Source organism: Vipera berus, assembly GCF_964194415.1.
Source record: "Vipera berus genome assembly, chromosome: 3".
Taxonomy (NCBI): domain Eukaryota; kingdom Metazoa; phylum Chordata; class Lepidosauria; order Squamata; family Viperidae; genus Vipera; species Vipera berus.
The window spans coordinates 46,980,897-47,006,406 of record NC_138204.1 but is presented as its reverse complement, the minus strand read 5'-3'; the positions used below and the strand labels follow the sequence as shown (position 1 = coordinate 47,006,406).

General features: G+C 37.4%; 1 protein-coding gene across 2 annotated transcripts in view; it reads left to right on the top strand.

Annotated features, from left to right (window-relative positions):
* Positions 1-25,510, top strand: part of ATP2B4 (ATPase plasma membrane Ca2+ transporting 4) — a 169,951-nt gene that overhangs the window by 132,071 nt on the left and 12,370 nt on the right. The window contains exons 13-21 of one of the 2 annotated variants that reach the window (XM_081324500.1): positions 1,694-1,873; positions 3,022-3,109; positions 3,639-3,745; positions 4,838-5,029; positions 5,723-5,936; positions 14,511-14,722; positions 16,377-16,484; positions 17,339-17,521; positions 20,131-20,220. In XM_081324500.1, coding sequence (XP_081180626.1) covers positions 1,694-1,873; positions 3,022-3,109; positions 3,639-3,745; positions 4,838-5,029; positions 5,723-5,936; positions 14,511-14,722; positions 16,377-16,484; positions 17,339-17,521; positions 20,131-20,220 — 1,374 coding nt within the window. The remainder of the gene's footprint in view (positions 1-1,693; positions 1,874-3,021; positions 3,110-3,638; positions 3,746-4,837; positions 5,030-5,722; positions 5,937-14,510; positions 14,723-16,376; positions 16,485-17,338; positions 17,522-20,130; positions 20,221-25,510) is intronic. The other variant, XM_081324499.1, reaches the window with a different exon arrangement.

The window sequence follows — 25,510 nt, the reverse complement described above, 5'->3', positions numbered from 1 at the left end:
TGCAAAATCCTTGCAAAACACAAAATAGGTTACACTGCCTTTAAGGAATTATAGACTTGGTTTCTTCTCACAAATTGTTATGAGATTTACATTAAGATTCAGAGTAAATACAGAATATTTTCCTTTTTAAAAACAAAAAATTTCTGGACATCGTGTCATATTTGCATTATCATATTAACTGCTTTAAGAATCCAGTGGAGCTGATTTAAACTTAGTAAGAGGTAATGGTTGTCCCCAAAGAGTTCCACAAGGGGCAACTGGAATCTGGATTTCCTTGGTTCTTGTTCAACACTTGATTAGCTAATTTATGCCATTGACTTGTGGTTTCATGATATAATTGTTCAGGTAAGTGGAATTGATAGTCAAGTGTTGTAGAGCAGGATGCTCTTACTTGGTATGTCAGCCCCTCTCCACCTCTGGTTTTCAGTTTTCCCCCCTCAGTCCTTAGTGCTCTTTGAATTGTTCTCCTAAATGTTTTCTGTTTCTGCAAACCCATGTTGGTTGTCCCTCCTTGTAAACAGATTACGAGGCCATGGCACAATCCATGATTGAAGAATAAATTTGCCATTACAATATAAGTTTCAATCAGTTTATTATTACAGCCATAAGCCAACACATAAAATTAAACATTCAAATGTAAGGCCACACTTGAAATACTGCATCCAGTTTTGTTCACTATGATGTAAAAAAAAATGTTGAGACTCTAGAAAGAGTACAGAGAAGAGCAACAAAGATGATCAGGGGACTGGAGGCTAAAACATATGAAGAACGGCTGCTGGAATTGGGTATGTCTAGTCTAATGAAGAGAAGGACGAGGGGTGACATGACAGCAGTGTTCCAATATCTCAGGTGTTGCCACAAAGAAGAGGGAGTCAAGCTATTCTCCAAAGCACCTGAAAGCAGGACAAGAAGCAACGGATGGAAACTAATCAAGGAGAAAAGCAACCTAGAACTAAGGAGAAATTTTCTGACAGTTAGAACAATTAACCAGTGGAACAACCTGCCTCCAGAGGTGGTGAATGCTCCAACACTGGAGGTTTTTAAGAAGAGACTGGACAGCCATTTGTCTGAAATGGTATAGGGTTTCCTGGCTGAGCAGGGGGTTGGACTAGATGACCTCGAAGATCCCTTCCAACTTTTATTATTATTATTATTATTATTATTATTATTATTATTATTATTATTATTATTATTATTATTATTATTATTATTATTATTATTATTATTCATCATTAGTTCATTTTTATGTACTAATGCCCGAATAAGTACCCAAATAAGCTATTATTATATAAAACAGAACTAAACAGAACTGAACACAAGAAGACATAGCAATATATTACAATTAATGATGTAATCAACAAGTGTCCAAAGTCTGCCTAGTTTTACAGACGGTATAACAAAACCTATCTACCTTCAGAGGGACTGAGTCACGCTGACCTGACAATAAAAATACATTGAGTATGGTCTAATACTGAATAAAAACATGTAATAAAATTAATTATAAAAGATTATGAAAAAGATCTAAAATATTTATTTACGTTTCTGGTGAATCCTCAGTGCTGCTGTGCCGAATCTACATACAATATAAGTTATTACAGTTTCCACCCATTAATTCTTATTTCAGACATCTTTTTTTTTTGCCTGCTTCATGGTCCCTTGCTTATAGGTTCTGTTTTTCATGGCTTGCCAATAGGTACCTGACGCCATTCAGAAGTGCCAGCGTGCTGGTATCACTGTCAGGATGGTTACAGGTGACAACATTAACACAGCACGTGCCATTGCAACTAAGTGTGGGATCCTGCTGCCCGGAGAGGACTTCCTATGCTTGGAAGGGAAGGAATTCAATCGGTTGATCCGCAATGAGAAAGGAGAGGTAATATGAAGGAGGGATCAAAGCTGATCAATTTTCTGTCAGAGCTGAGATCTCCAAAATGTGTTACCAAATGGGGCAGGAGGGAAAATTATTTAAAATATGGAGAATAATCTCATTATTTGTATTTTATTCTGTTTTATTTCATTTAAATATAAATGAAAACATATTTTGTTTACTCTGACTCCCCCCTTATATGTGTGTGTGTGTGGGGGGATCGATGGTTTTGTTTTAAGTGATGTATTCATTCTAATATGATGACAAACTGCATCCCGAAAACATGAAAATTTGTCATCTTAGGAAGAGTTTTACTGCATGGCAAAGAAGATAATTTTTATGTAATTTAAAAAAAAACCCTACTGATTTTAAGATATAGATCCTGGATATGACTTTATTAACTATTTTTGGAGAGTGTCCAAGTCTTTAAAAATGAAAAGATCAAGCAGTATGTTTCTGTATTTCCAAATTTAATAATAAACTTAAGGACTGAATTTATTTTTACATTGCTGTTTATAATTATTAAATAGGGGTTTTCCTTTTTTTCCTTACCATTAAATAGTTTCATTTTTATTTTTTGTCATGTCTACTTTATTTTAATCACCATAGTATATCTAGGTTTTATTTGTTTACTATCCTTTTTTCAGTTGGGGTTGTAGGTTTTTAATTTCATTTAATTTCATCTTTAATTAAAAGGGAAAAAATGATAGATTCATTCTGTGGTCTCTGTGGAACCATGAATCTTTGGAATGCAAAGCAGATTAGCCATTGGAGAAAGAGATTATGAACATAACAGATAGTATTGTAAGGCTGCAGTGTAGGTATACAAAATCTTCTTTGCCGGTCTCTCTAAAGTTGCAAGTAACTGCTATACTGGCCTGCAGTATTGGAGCAGCTGACGTCATATATTGCTAATTTTTAAGGTATTGACTCTGCAATCCTCTGATAATATGTCAGATCCATGTTAATGTTAACAGAATGGTTTCTCCATACTACCTTCAATTGTTATGCCATTCATCATTGGTCATTAGATGAAATTCTTTTGAGAAAGTGGATGATGCTTTCAGAACCTTTTGTAAGCGGAGAGGGGAGACTGGTTCCAAAGCCCCTTTCAAAGCTAAGCTAGCTTCTCCTATTGGGGTTTTGCTCTGCAGGTGGAGCAAGAACAACTGGATAAAATCTGGCCTAAACTTCGAGTCTTGGCACGTTCTTCACCAACTGATAAACACACCCTTGTGAAAGGTATGATCAACCAAAGAGATAGCATTTGTGAACAGATACATTCCATTTACAGAGCCATATTTGCTGAATTGACATGTATTCATGTATGATCCAGTTCCAAAATGCAATACCTGAGGCAACCTACATAGTGAAAATTGAATAGCTTTTTTTTAAAAAAAAGTAGCAAATCAGAAACAAAACAAGTATTTGTTAAACACCAGTCTGAGCAATAACAGTTCCATCCATATTTGACAGCAAAATGTTGGCAAGGGAATGTGCTATATGAACTTCTTAGAAGCAGGGAATTCCTGAGTCTGGGCATGATAACAAAAAAATAAAGCCCTTTGTATATCCCTCATATTTAAAAAGATATCAATTTGTCTTAGTGGACAAGATATTAATTTCTTCGAAAACTATACAGTCCTTTAGATATCATAGCCCTAGGTTGGTCAGGGTTTCACATGATAATCATATAAATTGTTTCTAGAATTTTGCCAGTAAATCTAGTGGCTCTGTGCTTATCCTCTACTAACCTTAAGCTCATTTTCAGGAATTATTGACAGTACTGTTTTGGAGCAGAGGCAGGTGGTAGCTGTAACTGGAGATGGCACCAATGATGGCCCAGCCTTGAAGAAAGCAGATGTTGGATTTGCTATGGTATGAGCTAATATTCTAGGGACTACATTGCAAACAAAAAAGGAGCAGATGATTATTTGTTGGTTTGTATTTTTGCATGAAAGGGACGCGGTGGCTCAGTGGGTTAGGACGCTGAGCTTGTCGATCAGAAGGTCGGCAGTTTGGCGGGTCGAATCCCGAATGCCGCGTAACAGAGTGAGCGCCTGTTACTCGTCCCAGCTTCTGCCCACCTAGCAGTTCGAAAGCACGTAAAAATGCAAGTAGAAAAATAGGGACCACTACGGTGGGAAGGTAACAGCGTTCCGTGTGCCTTTGGCGTCTACTCATGCCGGCCACATGACCACGGAGATGTCCTCGGACAAGCGCTGGCTCTTCGGCTTTGAAACGGAGATGAGCACCGGCCCCTAGAGTCGGAAACGACTAGCACGCATGTGCGGGGGAACCTTTACCTTATTTTTGCATGATGGAACCGATAACTGATAACACTGGCTGGCTTAAAAAAAAACCTGCAGCATTGTATATATGTTAAAGTTCTTTTCACTGTGTTCTATTTTCTGTTTTAGCTTTTTCAGTTGCAGAAGTCAGAAATCTTGCAGCCCAAGACAAAATTTCACCATCCCTGGGCTCAGTAGCACACAGCAGGCAAGCATTAGGGAAAATTGATCACTACAGGAACCTGCTTAACGCTTCTGAGCTTTCCTGGCCTATTCTAACAGGCATAGGTTTTCTAGTCACTGACTGCCACCACGTGTCTGTAACTGAGCTTTGCAATAAGCCTCGCAGCCTCCTTAATCAGATGCTATGGTTCTTCACCAGCACGTCCAAGCAAAGAGGCAGTACCTAGCTTTTCCTCAGTTTTTGAACTGGAGGGAAGAAAAGTTAAGCTGATTATACAGATTAGGTATTTTAATGGTCAAAGAGCCTTGTGTTTGTTCATTTGGATCTTTCAGAAAAATAATGAAATGTTTCATATAATTTACACTGCAATGTTAGATCTGAAATGAACTGAGGTTGACCATTTTGTGGCTACAAGACTTAAAACTGAACATAAACAAATTTAATGCATCCTTTCCAACTAATTGTCTTTCCTCTGCTTGCTCTTTATTTTCTCAGGGCATTGCTGGCACAGATGTGGCTAAGGAAGCTTCAGACATTATCTTGACAGATGATAATTTTACAAGCATTGTTAAGGCAGTGATGTGGGGCCGCAATGTATATGATAGCATTTCCAAATTCCTGCAGTTCCAGCTGACAGTCAATGTCGTGGCTGTCATTGTGGCATTCACGGGTGCTTGCATCACACAGGTAACCACAGCTAAAAGAGTTGGGACTTTTTTAAATGAATATGAGATAATCTAGATTCCATTGGAGGTTTTCAAATACAACAGTCAAAATGTCTTGATGCATATAAAGCTAAAAAGTTCAAAGATAAGAAGAGAATTAGATGAACAAGAACTTTACTTTCCAGAAGGAAACCAAAAGTCTATTCATTTAGCTTTTCTAACAGTGGCCAATTAGATACCACAGGCGGGTCACAAATAGAGCTGATGGAGACAGTAATTCAGTGTATAATGGACTACTATCGCTAATGGTTATAAACAACTTATTTATATTTTCATCAGAAGACTACAGTTCTTTTTGCATCACATCTATCCAAAGACCTCTACAGTACTGGAATTACAGAATTGCTACTCCTCTTTATTCAGTTGAAATTAGAAATGTGAACAACTTGAAGAAGAGAGTTCAAGCTGCACAAAAGAGATGCAACAAGTCTTGGACATACTGTAACACTAAACTAACAAAATATTTAATCATCGTATTAACAATAGTAATATTGGACTACAAATTCTAGTATTCCTGGATTATCATAGTAACTCAGATGTATGAATTCAGCACCAGTCAACTCCCAAGTTAAAGAACTGGGGTAAGGGGAAGAATATAGCCATGGACTATGTTTGCATTATATTAGTTTTTGAAAGGATTTTTTTTCCTCTGCAGGATTCACCTCTGAAGGCTGTCCAGATGTTGTGGGTGAACTTGATCATGGACACCTTTGCCTCATTAGCTCTTGCCACAGAACCCCCTTCGGAGTCTTTGCTCCTGCGTAGGCCATATGGTCGCAACAAGCCACTAATTTCCCGAACCATGATGAAGAACATTCTGGGACATGCCATGTACCAGCTTACCATTATTTTCACATTACTTTTTGCAGGTGAGACTAGAGGGCAGTGTGTAGAACAACTAGGTAATCTGGGATCATTTTTCTGTTCTTGGATTGCATAAGGCTAAAAGAACTGGGCTGCAGAAATCCAGATGACCATTCAGTTGTAAAAAGAGAAAGAAAACTGTTTGCTATCATCCAGTGTTCTGTTTTTGCAACCCAGATCTGTGGCCCGAATTACATTCTATCTGTTTGCTTTTCCTAGATAGTGGAAAAAAAACTATTTAAAAGATCTCCATGATAGTTCTCAGCTGATTAATTCAATTTATGAGAGGATTTTAAAATATGTTTCTTCTTTTAGTACTTTTGAGAAAATGAAGCCAAAAAAAGGTCATGTGATTGTTTTACATATTTGATTGTATCCTCTCTGAAATAGCCACCATATCTAGGCCAAGAAATAAAGATACTTCAAGATCCTTTAGTATGAATGAAATTAAATTGTAGCATGTTTATGATAGAAATAGTCAAGTTAGTAAATGGAAAGAATCTGCAAAATGAAATTTAGAAGGATCAAGTTTTATGTTGCACTAAGTGGCAATGAGAAGGCTCAAGAGGTTCCTCCTGATAAATTTGACTCCACACAAACTGGATGTTCCACACCCTATTTTGTGTTTTTAGAACTCAGTACAGCTTCAGTTGTGAACCACTAATACCTTCCAGTGAAAAATACTTCATTCTAACAGAAAGATTTATGTTTGTATTGTTAAACTGAATTCTTCCATTCATCAGGAAGCCAGATGCATAAGGTGGAAAACATCTGTATTATTCTTTTTGATTTTTTCCCCCCTGATAGACGCTTTGTGCTTTTCAACTGCTATAGAACCAGCAGAAATTCAGTGGGCAGTATGGAAAAACTGCAGTGAAGAACAACTGCAGTTGCAGTTTGCTTGCTGTTGAAGTCTTAAGAATCTCACTATGACTCTAAGTCAGAGCCTGTTCTCTTTGGTTTTGTGGCTGAGAAATACATATATTTATAGCTCATCATTTCCATTTTAAAAGCTGTTTTGTTTTGGTAATGAAGGTTTTCAAATAATTATCTACAAACTTTAATTGATGCATAAAAGAAAGGAATTCTCATTAAGGGAACAGTCTATTTTTCCAGCAGCCTCTTAGGTAATTCTAACATTGCTTAAATGAGGAGCCATTTGTACACAGAAAGTGAATTAAATATAAACTATATTCTTTTTTTTTACTGATTTAGTTTGAATATATTAATTAGTGATGTTGAGACTTTTTGGAATTCAAAATTTGGCAAGGCTAGACTGGCAGAAGACAAGGAAGTTGGCAGGAAGGCTAAGAGTAAGACAAAATGAAAACAAAGACTTGTTTGAAAGAGGAGCAAGCAATAGGAAAAAAGCACTTTCTAGTTATACTTAATTGCTGCCTAGTTATGCTGTATTACATTAAATTAAAAACAATTGTCTTTTATTTTTTAATTTTGCTTTAATATGTGGAAAAATAGAAGGGGTTTTCTTTTCTTTTTTTAAAAGATATTTTAAAGAATAATATTGTCCAACTGTCTGATAAATTATCAGATATTATTCAACTGAAGTAGGACTACTATATATTTTCTATAACCTTAAAATTCCATGGTGATTTCTAAATATTAGGGTTCTCATTATTTTGATTCTGTTAAATATGTTTGAGAAACTGTCAAAGAAACATCCTTCACTGTGGATATAAATATAAGGGGGGTCCTTGGTGCTCTTTGAACTTGATTGTTTTCTTGCAGACATTTCGTTATGCGAACTAAGTAACATCAGTGCAGCTCAGAGAGTACCAAGGACCCCTCATTTAAACCCTGAATTGCGAATATTCTCCTTTATTATATAAATACATTATATCTTATTGCTTATTTCAGATTGACATTTGTTGTTGTTAGTTGCGAAGTCGTGTCTGACCCATCGCGACCCTATGGACAATGTTCCTCCAGGCTTTCCTGTCCTCTACCATCTTCTGGAGTCCATTTAAGCTCACGCCTACTGCTTCAGTAACTCCATCCAGCCACCTCATTCTCTGTCGTCCCCTTCTTCTATTGCCTTCAATCTTTCCCAGCATTAGGCTCTTCTCCAGTGAGTCCTTCCTCCTCATTAGGTGGCCAAAGTATTTGAGTTTTAGCTTCAGGATCTGGCCTTCTAAAGAGCAGTCAGGGTTGATCTCCTCTAGGACTGACCGGTTTGATCTCCTTGCAGTCCAAGGGACTCGCAGGAGTCTTCTCCAGCACCAGAGTTCAAAGGCCTCAATTCTTTTGTGCTCAGCCTTTCTTATGGTCCAACTTTCACTGCCATACATTGCAACTGGGAAGACCATAGCCTTGACTATACGCACTTTTGTTGACAGGGTGATGTCTCTGCTTTTTAGTGTGCTGTCTAGATTTGCCATGGCTTTCCTCCCGAGGAGCAAGCGTCTTTTAATTTCTTGACTACAGTCCCCATCTGCAGTGATCTTGGAGCCCAGGAAAATAAAATCTGTCACTACCTCCATTTCTTCCCCATCTATTTGCCAGGAATTGAGAGGGCCGGATGCCATGATCTTGGTTTTCTTAATGTTTAGTTTCAACCCAACTTTTGCACTCTCCTTCTTCACTCGCAACAAGAGATTCTTCAATTCCTCTTCACTTTCTGCCATTAGAGTGGTATCATCTGCATATCTTAGGTTGTTGATATTTCTTCCGGCAATCTTAATTCCAACTTTTGATTCATCTAGCCCTGCCTTTCTCATGATGTGCTCTGCATATAAGTTAAATAGGCAAGGCCTTGTCGGACTCCTTTCCCAATTTTGAACCAATCAGTGGTTCCGTGTCCAGTTCTCACTGTTGCTTCTTGGCCCGCATATAGGTTTCTCAAGAGACAAATAAGATGTTCTGGTACTCCCATCTCTTTAAGAACTTGCCACAGTTTGACATTACCATAAGTAAAACCATTAAAAGTACCACAGATTTTTTTTAACCTTTAAGGAAAATATGAATGTTTAAAAATGAATATTACATCAAGCATTATGTATTACTTTCAGGTGTTGTATTAATATCTTAAAGCAGGGGTCTCCAACCCCTGGGTCAAGGCCCACTCGTGGTTTGTGGCCTATTTGGAACCGGGTTGCGCGCAGCCCAACTTGCGTATGTTGAGCTGCGCGCACATGCACACCAGCCCACCACTCGCATGGCCAGGTTCCCCTCCCCCCCCACCAGACCACCAAATCGCAAAGGTTGGGGACTGCTGTCTTAAAGTATTGATTGATAATATATTAGGAATATTTTTATGGGAAGGATAGTTTAAGTTTCTTAAGTCTTTTTTTAACCTAAATAATTGTTATTGTATAATGATGGAGATTTCAAATTTTCTGCTTCAACTTTATCATTGGACATTTCTTCCAATTTCAGTTTGTTTCTGGAATACAAGTGACCCAATAAAAGAAAACTTTTGGCACAATTAGAAAGTCATGATAAAACAGAAGTTTGGCTCCACTTTTAGCAGTGTTTTTTTTTATATTTCTTGACATATTCAGAAATTATACACAAGCGTAATTTAATCCCTCACTCACCTAATAAACTTACATAGAACATAATAAGCAATTCCAGTTTGAAAACTGCTGATAGTTTTTTTCTCAAACTCTCTTCCCAATCCCCCTTTTTTCGGTGGGGAGGGTTGAAAGTCAGGGTGAAGAAGGAGTATTCTTTGGATAATCTAATAGTTAACATGTCTTTAGGTTACTGCAAAACGAATCTGGATTGTCCAAAATTGCAAAATGACAATATAATAAATTTAAAATCTTTATTTTTTTTAAATTCACCACACATTGCTGGATCCAAGGAGGGCGTCTTTAAAAGGAAGGTCTCATGACTTCATGATTGCTATCATCCTCCCCTCCAAAACAGAAAGGTCCAGTTGGTCCTATACGCCTCTCTGTTGATGGCTAGGGAGATCCAGGGTCAAGTCAATTTGCAGCCATGGAGTGCTGTCTCTGTCTGTCTGTCTGTCTGTCTCTCTCTCTCTCTCTCTCTCTCTCTCTCTCTCTCTGCCTGTCTGTTTCTCCCCCACACCTCTACCAAATGTGGCTGCTGTTGTGGGAATAAAAATAGAGGGTGATACAGGATGAAAAATAGAGGAAGATGCTGCAAGCTCCTAGTGAAAAAGATGGAATATAAAAGTAACTTAATTACCCCGGTAATAACATTGCTTGACGAAAGGACTTCGGGAGAAGCTGTGGCATCCTTAAGATGGCTTCACTTTTTGCAGCACTGACAACCATGACAGAACAATGAGCCAGCAAACAGATTGGCACCTCAGTTAAAGAGGAAAACCTGGAATCACTCATAAGTGCTTCACAAAGATGCTCCCCCCATGAGGAGACTAAGACTGCAGCTTTCTTTTTTTTAACAAATTTTATTGATTTTCTAATATTACAGTCACATATTTGAAAAGCAACATGGTGGCTGGGTAGTAGTAATTCAATTACATACAGATATCATTAGTACAGATCTCAAATTGCTACCATAAACATTTCCTCTCTTTTTCCCTTCATATATGCTGTCTATTTGTAGATTTAAAGACAAGTTTTATCCTATCAATCACATAGAAAATAACTTTCTTACATATATACATAGTTTTTAGTTTGTAGATCTTTGGTCATTCGGTTTTTTCCCCCACATAGAATTGAAGGTATAAGAGCAATGTTTCGACGAAATCTCATCCGTCATCCTCAGGCTGGTGGCTTCAGCTTCGTTCTTCTGGGAGAAGTTTGCACATATTCTAATTGTTTTAACATTCAATCTTTTAGACAATTAATGACCTAATAGATTTTGCAATTTTAGTTTCTACTAACATTTAGATTTATTTATCATTCCCAAGATTTTTAGTATACTCCCAATTCATCTATCACCATTCCTCCCAAATCTAATATTCAAAATACATATTCCATTTACTTAAGACTGCAGCTTTCAATGGTTAAGTGCTCTAGAAGCTGAGGGAAAGTCAGTTTTGTTCAAGATGCAGTTTGGAGCCTTCAAGCAAACACTGAATTTGGCCACTTCCTCTCTTAATCACTTCAGGAAACTGCTTGTTAACTGCTTTTTGAAAATTAAAAATCTTTAGAACAGACAGATTTCATCACATTGGGTAAAAAGAAGATTTATATAAATTTAAGAACTTTAAAACATTTTTTTCACTCTGAAATAAAAAGCAAAATGATGAGTAAAATAATTTTGAAAACCTTTAAATGAACAAAGGGGCCAGATGGATTGGAAATAAGATTTAGAAACTAATTATAAGAATCCTTCCTGTGGGTTGTTTAAAATCCTATTAAAAATATATGAAGATTTTAAACCTAAGTGTAAGCAATAATCCTGTGGGAAAATATTGTGGATTAGAGAAAAACATGATAGGAGGAGACTTTGAAGTCTAGAAATTAGAGGCAATCAGAAGCTGGTAAAGATTATAATTAAAGGAGAAGAGGCACATTAGTAAAGAATGGAAGAAAGTATTTTGACTTTGGAAGAATTCAAGAATATTTGGCACCAATGCACTCAAAAAAATTATCTAAAAATTATCTACTCTCAATGAGTTTAAAAGAGGAGTTAGGAGACAACTAACAACTTTGAACCAGGCTGCTTTGGATACAGATTTAAAAATGACAAATACAAGAATGATATGGAAAAAGGTATTACACAAGACCTACAAATGAAACTGGCTGATTTCTTAGTAATTAAAAGGGATACACCAATAATACATTAGAAGAGTGATTTTGGACACCTTGCCTTGGTCTTACAAAAGAGGTGTGCTATACTAATGAAGGAGTTGTTGAGAAAAGAGAGAAAATGAAAAGAAATACAGGTAGTCCTTGAGTTACGAGTGTAATGGAGCCTGCCCATTCCACTCACAAATCAAAAACTCGTAGAGTGAATCTCATTTGGGGTACGAGATCACTCCCTTTCTCATTAAAATGCTTGTTAAGTGAACATGAGTTATCTTAGGGTGGGGAAGGTCATGGAGACCCTAGTGTTGGAACCTCCCCAACCCATTAAGATGCTGCATGTTTCCCCCTCCCTTTCTGCCATGCCAGATTCACCTGGAAAAGATCAATTTCCCCTGCTGCTGCCCAGATTTGAGGCAGGGAAACACTTCTGCACATCCCACACAGCCTGATCTGGGCTCTGGAGGCCTTTTCTAGGCCGCTGTGGACCAGATGTGAGTCCAGGGGAGCTTTTGCATCTCCCTGCAGCCCGATCCGGGCTTCGAAGGCCTTTTCCAGGCCACTGCAGCACGGATCTGAGGCCGGGGAAGGCTTTTGTGCATGCCTGTGGCCCAATCTGGGCTCCAGAGGTCTTTTCTGGCTCCAATTGGACTGTGGGGAGGCGCAAAAGCCTCCCCTGGCCTTAGATCTGAGCCACAGCGGCCTGGAAAAGGCCTCCAGAGCCCCAATCCAGCCTCTGGAGACACACAGAAGCATCCCCCAGCTTCGGTTCTGTTCTCTGTTGCAGATTTGTCCTTGACATTATCTTTAAAGATAAGAATTGGGAACACCTGGCACTGAAAGCAACCTTTAGGAATAGTGGAGGTGGACATTTACTGACTCTTATAAAAATAGCCTCCACTAAAGACCTATCTGTAAACATCAAAGAAATGGAGGAATATTTTCCACCACTTGATTATAAACTTATACTTGAAACAATCCTGGCAATGACTGAACAAATGAAAGCCAGACTGAAAGACAAATCTGACAGCATAAATTCACCAAATGAGACTGACTTCAGCTGATGAATTGACAATCCAAAAACTAATAGGAGGAAATCAACAACAAAATAGGGGACTCTAAAGAACAACAAGCACAATCTACTGAGAGCCTTGATGCCCAAACTTCTATTTCAACTATAAAACCTACAGTTCAACAAACAACAGAAGCTGAAGAAAGCAATATTAAGATGGAGGATGCCAAAGGCCTTCAAACACAGTACATTAAGAATCTAACCAACCAAACAATAACTATAACACCAGACATGACCTCTTACCTAAGCCAGATGGGATTAGAAGAAGAAGACCAGACTGAATTAATGACAACTATACTACATCAAACATGGAGATTTGATCTAGCGACAATTCAATGACTATAAAGGGGTCGCTTTCTTTGAAAAATTGACAATGGGATGGTCTCCCTGGATTCAAACAATGTGTGTAGGAAGAAAGGGAGACACATTTGAGAAGCTAAAGGCAATGATATGGAAGCCTGCTTGGAACAAAAAGAAAGCTAGAATTAGATTTTAAAAATGTTTTTTTTCCTAATGTTGGGATTTGTAATAATAAAGCTCAAAATCTCTTTTAATGGGCCAAGGGGAATTGTTAAAAGATATAAACTGATTTTATATTTAGGATCTAGATTTCTAAGGGAATGAAAATTAGCTACTAGAACATAACTTTGAATTATATTATAGAACTTGGAATGACACAACAAAAGATACTTTTTTAATCACTGATGAATTACAAAGATGACAAATAGAATATGTTTTTGAAATAAAATAAGAATGCACTTAAATAAACAATGTACGTATTTCAGATAGGATAATTACTATATAATGAAATAGGGGAAATGTGGGCTACCCGAAAATTAAGTCTTTTAGATACTATAGGCTAATCTGGAGCACTGTATTGAAATTAGATAAAACTTAAAAACAGGATGTGGATAAGTATATGTCAAAATGTATTGATAATTGCTGTAATTGACTGTGTCACAACTAGAAATGTATTATTTTGATTTTGATATTGTAACAGGGAATTGGAGAGGGAATTTTTATTGACGTACCCTAAGCTACGTACAAAAAAGATTTTACTATTGGATTTTTGACTACTCAATCACCACATTGCTTCATAAATATTTGGATGTAAAATTAGAAAATTAATAAAACTTTTTTTAAAAAAAAACTTTCAAAGTAAAAAAAGGAATATAAAATTGTCTTACATGTAGTTCTTAACTTATGATTGCTTAATAATCGTTTGAAGTTATGATGGCACTTGAAAAAATTACTAGTCCTCACGTGACTATTGCAGCATCCTTGCTAAGCTTGTAAGCCGCCCTGAGTCTTCGGAGAAGGGCGGGATATAAATGGAATTAAAATAAAATAAATAAATAAATAAATCCTTGCAGTCAAATGATAAAAATTCAGGCGCTTGGCAACCAAGATGTATTTATGATAGTTGCAACATCCTGTGGTCACATCATCACCATTTATGACTTTCCAAGCTGGTTTCCAACAAGCAAAGCCCATGGGGGAAACTAGATTCATCTAACAACTGGCTGATTCACTTAATCACCATGGTAGTTCGCTTAACAACCATGCAAAAAGGTTTGAAAATCAGTTTTTTAATCTTTGTATTTTTAAGCTTTAATTTAAAAATATTTTTAAAAATTGTTTGATGATGTAAATTATACCTTTAAGGTTCCTGGAGTGCAAGACATTTGCTGTGACTTCTGTTCCAGTGTGTATATGTGCCATATTTTAATGTGTAATGGCATTATAAAGGATATCTGTAGATGGAAACAATATGTTCATGTACTGTTCAAACTCTCTTCCTACAGGTGAAATTTTTTTTGATATTGACAGTGGCCGGAATGCCCCCCTCCACTCCCCACCCACTGAGCATTACACAATTGTCTTCAACACCTTCGTCATGATGCAACTGTTCAATGAAATCAATGCTCGCAAAATTCATGGGGAAAGGAATGTATTTGAGGCCATCTTCAGGAATCCAATCTTCTGTACAGTGGTGCTAGGAACCTTTGTTGCTCAGGTAAATGAAATGGGCTTAGGTGGGATTGCAGGAAAGTAGAGATTGTGAAATGGAAAATTTGTCTGTCATTCTCCGACCAAACATACTCCAAATTGTAATGTTTATTGAATATCATGGCCCTTTGCAAGGTGAATAATATAATTGTAGCACTTAGAGTAGTGCATTTTTAACCTTGGCAACTTTAAGCAAGGCTGGTTGGGGGATTCTGGGAGTTGAAATCTACACATTTTGAAGTTGCCACAGTTGAGAAACACTGACGTACAGTGCATGGTCTTAGGAAAAGCCACATTTTGGTGGCTTTCTGAAAAATAAACAGGATGTTTAACATGTTCCAAACAAGTGACAGCAGGACTGAGAAGATCCACCTCTTTGGGTATAAGAAAGGCTAATTCTTCATGAAAATAACCTTCTCTACATCTTACTGGATGGACCAAAACTGTATGGTACTCCATTTATGTGTAAGGAAAATATGCAACTGTCTTGATTGTGTTTGAAAGTTTCCTCTTGAAATGCTGGATCAAAGTAGTGGGCTGGTGTGAGGGGGGAAAAATGATTTAAAGCAGAAAAGGAAAACTTTTTTTAAAAAAATCTTAAATTCGGGAGAATGGGAAAATTTGTTCTTATCTGGAACCCAATGTTGTTGGTTTTTTTGTTCATGACTATGGTAAGAGATAATCACAGTAGCTTTGGATCAGAAATAGAATTTATTTGGTTCATCAGACCTGGGCTAATTCATTCTCTACTGAAAGTCATTACAATAAATTCCCTGAGTAGATCAGCTGCTTCCACTTTTCATGGTTTAGTCTGGATATGAAGGACATCCTGTTGACCACACATTGATTAGTTATAGTGTTAATAACTTTGCTTCTTAGGATGCAGCCTAAGAGCTAAATGTTATTTCTAGCAAATATTCTTATAAGATGAACTTCCAATTTATAACTTTGGTATGTCTGAATTTTCTAACAGTTTTTGCTTCTTTATGTATTGGTTATTACTTAATCTATTAGGTATATTGCATTTTTTTCTTACATGAAAAGGATTTTATTTCTGAGCTCACTCAGTTAAGAAAACCTCCATCCCACTTGGTAGTAGTATTTATTAGAAGAGTCTGTCTGTCAACAAATAGAGTCCAAAAAATTATCTCATCCCTATGAATGTAAATTTATGTTCCCTTTCCTCTTATAACTTCATCTGAAGTTCTGGATTGTAGCCATGTTTTCATCTGTTTCAGTTAACAATATTGACTGAAGGCTTGCAATTTTTAGAGTCAGCAGGCAGGCTTATGCAGATGTTTTCTTTCATTTAAATTCTTTTCTATAAATAGGTTCTACCATTCACCCACTAGAATTGTCAGGCTCGATTTCATTATATGCATTTCAGCTTACTGCTTTGGATTGTGGTTTGCCTACACAAGTCTTATAGCCAGCCTGGTTTTGCTGGATATACTGCAATATTCCATTTCTAAAGTTAACTGGCTGGGAATATAGGGAGTTTACAGTCCCAACAGATCTGAAGGACAACGGATTGTGAAAGATTAGGCTAGTACTGTTTTAAATTGCGTAGAGAATACACTGTACCAGAATATAACTGATTGGTCCGATTCCTCTTTACTGATATTTTCCCCCATTGTTCTCTTTTTCTCCCAATATTTCAGATTATTATTGTGGAGTTTGGTGGTAAACCATTTAGTTGCTCTGGACTTACCTTGAGTCAGTGGTTTTGGTGTATTTTCATTGGTGTAGGAGAGCTGCTTTGGGGACAGGTAAGAAAGTGAATATTCCACATTTATATAACAACTAGTTTTGTTCCCGCATATTGTTCAGTTGGTGCCAATCTCATTTCTCTGCAAAAATCCCCAAAGGATTTTTATGTTTCTGTTTGCTCCTTTAACTGCTTAAGTAACAGTGTTATCAATTAAGTTGCCAACATAACTAAATTCAATGTGAGATTATAACAGAGTACCATTTTTTATGTTAAAGTACAATTTTTAATGCTTTGTGGCCTATTTTTAAAGTTGAGAAGTGTATCACAGAATTAGAAGATGTATAAAAATTGAAGCATAGCTGTTCCAAGCTATCTGTTACTTACAAGATAAAATTGGAGTTATTTTGTATAAATATGTGAAATGATTCATATCCTCAAATATTCCAATTGAGACACTATGAGGAGTTTTTGAACTGAGAATAAATTCACCAGTAATTCTGGAAAATCATATACTATTAGATTCTCAATATGAAAACATAGTTTGCTTTTATTTATCACCCGAATACTTCCTTCATTTCTCTTGAGAAAAATGTTTATTTTTCTTCTAAGCCTTTACATTTGTCTTTCTTTTGAAGCTAAAATCCTTTACAGAAACAAATACTCATGGAACAGCCTTTTAGCCAGTTTGCTATTTCATGGGAGAACCTGAATCAGTCCAAAAGGCAGAGTAGAAATGATTTAGAAAATAAATAAAAATGTAATGATGCTAATCAAACTGAGGATGGCATGTTGCAAGTGCACAGAACTGTTGGGAATAATCACCTGACTAGATATTCAGCTTTACTGAGCAATAAATCAAACTAGCCACAAAATAATTCAGAAGAATTAATTCTGAGCATTCCATTTCTATAGTTGATCAGCACTGTTCCAACAAGTCAACTGAAGTTCCTGAAAGAAGCTGGTCATGGAGTTACCAAAGAAGATATTGCAGAAGAAGAGTTGCGTGAAGGCCTAGATGAAATTGACCATGCTGAAATGGAGCTTCGACGTGGACAGATCCTGTGGTTCCGTGGTCTGAACAGAATACAGACTCAGGTATGGCACCATTTTTTTCTCCCTTGTGCAGTGCAGCTTGTAGTAGTGCTATTGCTTTTCTTAAGCAAGACTTGTCTAAGGACACACATTGGAAGAATATGACATCACTGTTGCTGAAGCTATTGAGATCAATTAGCCATATGTTTAAACTAGCATTTGTGCAGCTGGGGATCACTGGATGCATTCAGCTGAGGAGTACTTCTAGGACTCCATCCTTGCATTGGGGAAAGTTCTCCCTAAACTTGCCTCACAACAGATCTATTCTAAGAGATAAGCAAATGTAAGGAGAAGGGTATGCAGTCATGCTAGTTTTTAATGAGATGCTAATGCAAGGCTGACAAGGCAATATGCCGCTTAGATTTTTTTTGCTCAGCCATTATCCAGCCTTCAAATTTTAGAAAGTAAGGTTTTGTTCCCTTTTCTCCCTGCCAAAGGATGTTCCACTACCTAGAAGAGATTACTGGTATAAAGAACAGTAAGAAGCAGGGGAAAGAGGGCAGTTTGAGGATTGAGAAGCACGGAGTTTTTTCAGCGAAATCCCAAAAGCTAAATTAATGTTAGCATTCTCTTCTCCTTGATAAATATTATAGTTTGTCATTATTATTATTATTAGGATTTGTTAAAGCTGCCCCACTCCAAAGGATTCTGAAAAGAATATGCCATTCATTACTATAGCACACTGTTTCTCAACCGTGGCAACTTTAAGATGCGTGGACTTCAACTCCCAAAATTCTCCAGGGAGTTGAAGTCCATGCATCTTAAAGTTGCCACAGTTGAGAAACACTGCTGTAGGAGTTTGTCTCCAGAGTAGAAAACTAGGTCCTAAAAGAAGGAACATTGTTTTGAATGTACTTATGCCTGGGAATTTTAATGTATGCCAGCTTGAAAATGGGTCTTTGTATAATAAATGATTAAAATGAAATGTATGATTATGGGTACAAATTAAAAGCAGAAGATGAAGATGAAGGCAATGAATCCACTGAAAATATCCTCGGGTGCATGTGTTCACTGAACTCTGGTACTGTCTTTTATTAGCAAGGCAAAGTCACATTTGCATGTCACACTCTGCCTGAGATATCCCACAGAGGTAATTGTGAGACCTGAAGTGCACAAAATGCTTTCAAGATCAGAACTACAGAATGCTTGAACACATAGCTTGGTTTAGTACTTTAAGCCGATTTGCTCAAAATCTTTGGAAGGAGAACCATGCAGAAGTATATACCCTCCTCCTTCTAATCCAGACTCACCTGTGGATGGTAGGTACAAATAGATATAAATTGGAGTTTGTAAAACTCAGTTAATTTCTTATGATGGTGGTATTAAAATATAGGAAAAAACCCTATCAAGCTAATAAGGAGGAAGAAGGGGTGACCATGTCCACTTTGTGAAACAAGAAGTCCGTTGATGGGGCTTTCCATGCCCACTGACAAAAACACTGCCAGCTATGGCAAACACTTAAAAGTTTCACATCTTAGAGGGGTGGTTGTGGTGACTGTTATTAATAATATGGCATGCAAGCCAGCCTTGAATCTGAAAAACAAGGCTTATAAAATTGCAGTTTTCCCAAAACAGCTTACGGTATATTTATTTATTTCTCTCTCTCTCTCTCATCCTCCCCAAGAAATGTAGCTGGGATTCTTTTTTACTCCTTACATGATTGAACTACAGAATGCACCATGTTTTCCCTTCTTACTTTTCAATCGAGACAAAACTGTTTGCTAGTAACCTAGAACACCGGGGGTTGTATCAAGACAGCAGCATTTCTATGCCTGCATTTTCAAAATCTGGAATAATAAGGTGGAAAAAAAATCTTCTACTATGAAACCCCTGCATGCTAATATGTCTTTACTGCTTTGGGATGACTTGGTCAGCTGCGATTAATTCTGCTTGGTTACTATGTTACTCGTTTCCTAACACTGGCTAAAAAGAAATGTCCCACTATGATCCCAGAGTTTGTCCCTTAGAGATAAACTTAGCACACATCACTTTTATATTGCGTGTTTTGGGCTGATGTTGGTATCTTTTAAGAACATTTGTATTAGAAAGAAACATTTGGAAATGTGTTATCCCACTGATGTTTCCAGATGTGCATGCTGCACTTTTGCACCATCTAGCATTTTGCTTACAGGCACATTTTCTCCACATCCCACTTGCAGAGTACCATTGTTTCAAATTCTTTTGCCCTGCTGCTTCACTCTGCGTAATAATGTGTAGGCACACGTATGCAGTTACATTCTCCAAAAAGTCTAAATATATTCCTAGGGTTTCTTACAGAAATCAGCTGAGCGACAGCAGAAATGTTTTCTCCCCCCCAAAAAAATTCATATTCACATATGCAGACAGCTAAAAACTCTTAGTAGACGGCAGGTTGAATTGGGGAACTGAAGGAAAAAAGGCTGGAATCTCTTTGCTTAATAGCTTTCCCTTTGGATTAACTGCTGAAACTGGGGGGTGGGGGTGTACTGGGTTTCTCCATTTTCCCCTTCCACTTTTGTTCCTTATGGTATGTATGTGTATCCTTTGTCTGTCAGCTTCCCCTTCCACTGTCCTAGTTCCTTTTCCTCTTTTGATTGTGGGACAAAGCTATCTCACTCTCTGATTCTTTGCAGATGGACGTAGTTTACACATTCCAGACCGGCGCCTCCTCTTTACAGGGAGCCCTCAGGAGACAGCCTTCCATCGTGAGCCAACACCACGATGTAAAAAATGTTTCTAGCCCAACCCATGTAGCTCTTTCCTCCGTCAATTCCACTCCCACCACTTCTGCTGCTGCTGCTGCTGCATCTCCTCCTGCGGGCAGTGAGTGATAGTCTATTCAATGCATGACTTCCTAATAACCACCAAAGGCACTCGCACAAAGCTAACCAAACCTGTTCTTTTTCCCTTTTCTTTTAACCTATAATTGGATTCATGGTTTCTTATCTTGAGAATTGGGAGGAAATACGGGGGGGAAAAAACACAACAATTTTCTATTTCTCTGTGTATAACTTTTTGGAAAAAAAATCTTGCATCCTTAACGTTGTTTTAAAATTCTTTCTGGTTCTTTCTCTGCCTTTTGTTCTTCCCTATTGCAACTCTTTTCCTTCCTGCAGGACTGAATTAGAATTCCCATATTCCCTGTAGGAATTTTAAAAAGTCTGATGTCTGTCTTAGAGGAAAGGATGGGGCATACGATAAAGGGAATAACCACCATAAATTTGAAGATATGAAAATAAAGGTGTACAATAGCAGGACTAGCTTTTTTGTTTTCATATTATTCCATAATGGGAAGTAAGTTTGACCTGAACAAGCAATCTTCTGTATGTTTTACTAACTTAATTAACATTTACCCTTTCTGAACTTTGTGGAATTTTTTTCTGAATAAACTTGCAACATAACATTTTCTGAAAGCTTTATCCTGGACCCTTAAAAGTCATTGGACACTCCTTGCACCTTAAACTCCCAGGCAAGCATCTCAACCATAACTAGGTAGAGGGGGGGGGGAAGTATATGCCACAAAGCAGATAAACCTAGCTATCCTTTTTCCTTAGATTTTTTGAAACAAATTGATTTAGCTAAAACACTGAATTATGAAATGCCATTTAAAATCTTTTCAGCTTTCTAGTTGGGGTGTATTGATTATTTATAAAGCTTTCTGTGTACCAATGTCAAGATCACAATTTTACATTTGGTTTCTAGTTTTAAGTTCTCTGTTGTGTATTATGTGTATTGAAGCAGTAATTATTACTCCGTGAAGAGATGGGAGGCCTACAGCATGTGCTGCAAAATAATACTTTCAAAAGAAACTTACTGATTTTTCCCATTTTAATTAAGTGCTGCTTTGTACATCTTCATGGAACTGGCAACCAGTAGTTGTGTTACGCTATTCAACAAACTTTTCTCCAGAAAAGTTGGCTTAAAAACAAGTTTTGCATCTATGGTCATACATTTTTCCACTGTTTTGTTTTTTTTAAAAAAAAATCTTTTCCGGTATGTGTTTTTATGCAACATGCGTTCATTTGTTTACCTCATCTTTCTTCAGAATTCAGGAAAAAAAATGAAAATTATTTATATCATGCATTAACTAATATTGCTATTTTTCATTTATATATAAATATCATTTCTGGAGGAGCACACCCCTGACATTTGTTTCACTGATTGTGCCTCCAAAGAAAGAAGTAATTTATTAAAAATTATATATTCTTTTTTTAAATTTTGTGCACCACATTTAAGGAACTGCACATATTTTTCATGGCTCATAAAAGCATTAATTTGTGTATGAAGAAGAAATCTTATTTAAATGGGAATATAATTCCCCACCATATAATAATTATACAAAATACTATGCTTTTCTCTTTATGCACTGTCTATGCAGCTGTCTTGATCTTTTTTGCTACCCTTACAAAGCTACATGTCCATGTCTCTCCTTCATCTGTCTGCCCTTCCTTCCTTCCTTCCTTCCTTCCTTCTCTCTCTCCCACCACCTCTTGGAAAGTTCTACAGTCCTTAAAACAATTGCAGTGTGCTTTTAAGGTGATTTAGAAAAACAGTAAATTGCAATTGGGAGTATGTCTTGCTCATGGCAGTTTATAATTAAGGATTGTTTTCTGATAAGATTCTGAAGGAACTAATGTCCTTAGATTTTCAGAGGAGAACTAAATAGCCTGTGGCCTATTCCACTCAAAAGAAAATGGAAAATGCATCTGTTTTCATTTTCTGTCTACTAATGAAACAGACATGAGCAGATAGCGGTGGAACTAATGTATACTTTTTTCCCCCTTTTGATGAGGGATCAGACATGTTGAGAAGTACAAGTCTCTTTTCCAGAAACTTTATTATTTGGAAGACTCTTTTGAGGATATGAATAATTGAAGACATCTTTTATTTCTTCTTTACTTGTAGTATGTTTGGTCTTGATGCAAATGATGTAGATTTCTAGAAACTGTGTACTAATTCAGTATCCCTAAATAGCATTTATGACCTGAAGCAGAGTAGGTAGCCTATTCATACCCCACTCTTTCATATTTCATCCCATAAGGCAGGAGTGTCAAACTGCCAGCCTGTAGGCCAGATGTGTCACACCAAAACCATGCCCACCCCATTGCTGGCAATGGGAAAAAGATTGCGATACATCGTGACATGTCACGTGACATCGCAAGTTTGACACCCGTGCCATAGGGAGAAGAAGAGAGAAAAGATACTTTTCATGAGTGATGTAAGGGGAGATCTTTGTAGGAGCCAGGTGTAGCGCTGCAGTAGAAAAACAGAGGTTGTATGACCCTTTCCTCCTGCCATCAGTTACCTCAGGTGGGGAAGTCTCAGTGCCTGAATTCTCTCATAACTAAGTGGCACTTTCTGGGTAGATTCCACTGAGACCAGAAAATCTCTACTGATGCCCTTGAATAGTATTTTTCATATTCTTTATCTTCATAGGACCCTTTTCATATAGTCTGCCCCCAAATAACCAGTAACCATTGCACTTGCCATGGAATCCCAGAAGTGGTTTAAGTATTAATTAATTAATTAATTAATTAATTAATTGAGCCTTGGTGGAGCAGTGGGCTAATGCCTCCTTAAGTAACACCAGCTGCCTGCAATTAGTGCAGGTTCGCATCCCACCAGGCTCAAGGTTGACTCAGCCTTCCATCCTTCCGAGGTAAGTAAAATGAGGACCCAGATTGTTGGGGGCAATTAAGCTGACTTTGTAATAATGCCGCTTGGGGTGTGTGTGAAAGCCCTAATAAGCAGGCATATACATAGAATGAAGGCTACTGCTAAGCTTGTAAGCCGCCCTGAGTCTTCGGAGAAGGGCGGGATATAAATGGAATTAAAATAAAAATTAAAAATAAAATAAATTCAGTCAATTTCTAAAGTCACCTATCTCAGTCAATAACTCTGGGCAGCTTACAATATGTTGCCGTTTAGGGAAGTTTCTTTAGTATTTCAGAAGGTTTAAATTTTGCTGAAAGTGGTGAGTTTCATAGGAGCTTTCATCATCATTCCTTTTGTTCTTTTTGTAACTTCTCAGGCTTTTCAAAAGGATCTTCCAACTCTTTGCGATAAATTTTGGGAAGGATTGAGAAGAGATTCAAGAGTAGGGGAATTACTGAAACTGCTCCCCTCTCTTTTCTGTTTGTAGAGGTTTCTCCTAATTAAAACAAAACAAAACCAACCTTTCTATTGGCAATTGAATTGACTCATTAAGAATAAAAAGTGTTGCCTAAAAGCAAAACTCTTATATGAATTAACACCTATAAGCCACTTAGCTTTTCTGTTGATCCATTCACTAGTTTGGAATCAAGATAAAGAAAGCATGCCCAAGGGAGGGGGGGAAAGGAGGGGGGAAAGAAACCTATTATAGATGACTATGGATCCTGATCTCAGTTTAAGTTATTGTAGACTTATGGTAGCAGGCAATATGTTCAGATTCAAATCAGGTACAGTAATCTCGTATTTGTTGGCCTCTTCCTAAAAGAGCCATGCTTTTTTCTAGTCTCTTTCAGTATTTAGATAAGGTCAGAAAAATACACCAAGGAGGCAATGCTGGGCCTTCTCCAGAGATATTTAATCAAAGCAATGTTTTCATGGGCATCAGTATAAATCTGACATTTCCCAATAATTATTCACTGGAAACAATCCCATGAGATAGGTTGGGCAGAGAGATTGTTCTCCAAGTCACCCAATGGTGCTCAAGTTCAGATTCAATACTTTAACTACCCTACCTTGTTGGCTTTCAAGACTCTTGTGTCAACTCCCCTCCGCCCAGTACGCTCCCACAGAGAGGGCCTCCTCAGGGTGCCACCGGTCAAAGAATGTCGACTGGTGGCCCCCAGGGGGAGGGCATTCTCTGTGGGCGTGCTGGATTTATGGAACCATCTTCCGGTCGAGCTCCGGATGGCGCCTGACCTCCGCTCCTTCTGGCGCGATCTCAAAACCTACCTTTTTGAACAAGCTGGCCTGGCCTGATGGGATGGGGTTGGGTTTTATAAATTTGTTTTAACCTTTTTAATGTGTTCTAACTTACTCATGGGCATTGTTGTTTAATCGTTTTTAATTTTTGTATCTTTTTTTAAATATGTATTGCCCTGTTCACCGCCCTGAGTCCTTCGGGAGAAGGGCGGTATACAAATTAAATAAATAAATAAATAAATAAATAAATAAATAAATATATGGGGAGAAAAATGCTTACATGATTTTTCCCCACCTCCTATAATTCCAATTCAGATTACAGAGAGCTGAATTTTCAAATTACGTTAAAAAAAACCCACTGAAGATGAATCAATGAATTTGTTTCTCCCAATGCAAATTGCAAATGGAGAAATTACCATCAGGATCATAATAAGGCTAAATGGTGGAAGCTCCTGAATTTTCCATACTTGGATGGCAATCTAAATCAGGACCCCTCATTTACTTTTAAGTAGGAAAAAAGAACAAAACAAGGTACCCATTTCATGTTTAAAATTATATGATTTTGAGTTCCACATTATAGGACAGAAATGGGAACCCATTTTGAAATCTGATCCATGAGAAACCCTAGTTTGTTATTTCATTAAAATGAAAGCAAGTTAGAAATTTCAGGAAAGCACAACATGCTAAGTAAAACTTGACAGTAAATTTAAAAGGTTAGCAAGAGATCATTAGGAGAAACTAGAGGATAAGCAAGTAATAGACATCAAGGCAATTGAGAATTTATATACTTATTCTGAATATGAATATACTTTCTCGGTCATTTGTAATATTAAGGTAAAGGTAAAAGTTCCCCGCACATAAGTGCTACTCATTTCCGACTCTAGGGGCCGGTGCTCATCTCCGTTTCAAAGCCGAAGAGCCAGCGCTTGTCCAAGGACGTCTCCGTGGTCATGTGGCCGGCATGACTAGACGCCAAAGGCGCATGGAACGCTGTTACCTTCCCACTGTAGTGGTCCCTATTTTTCTACTTGCATTTTTACGTGCTTTCGAACTGCTAGGTTGGCAGAAGCTGGGACGAGTAACAGGCGCTCACTCTGCTAC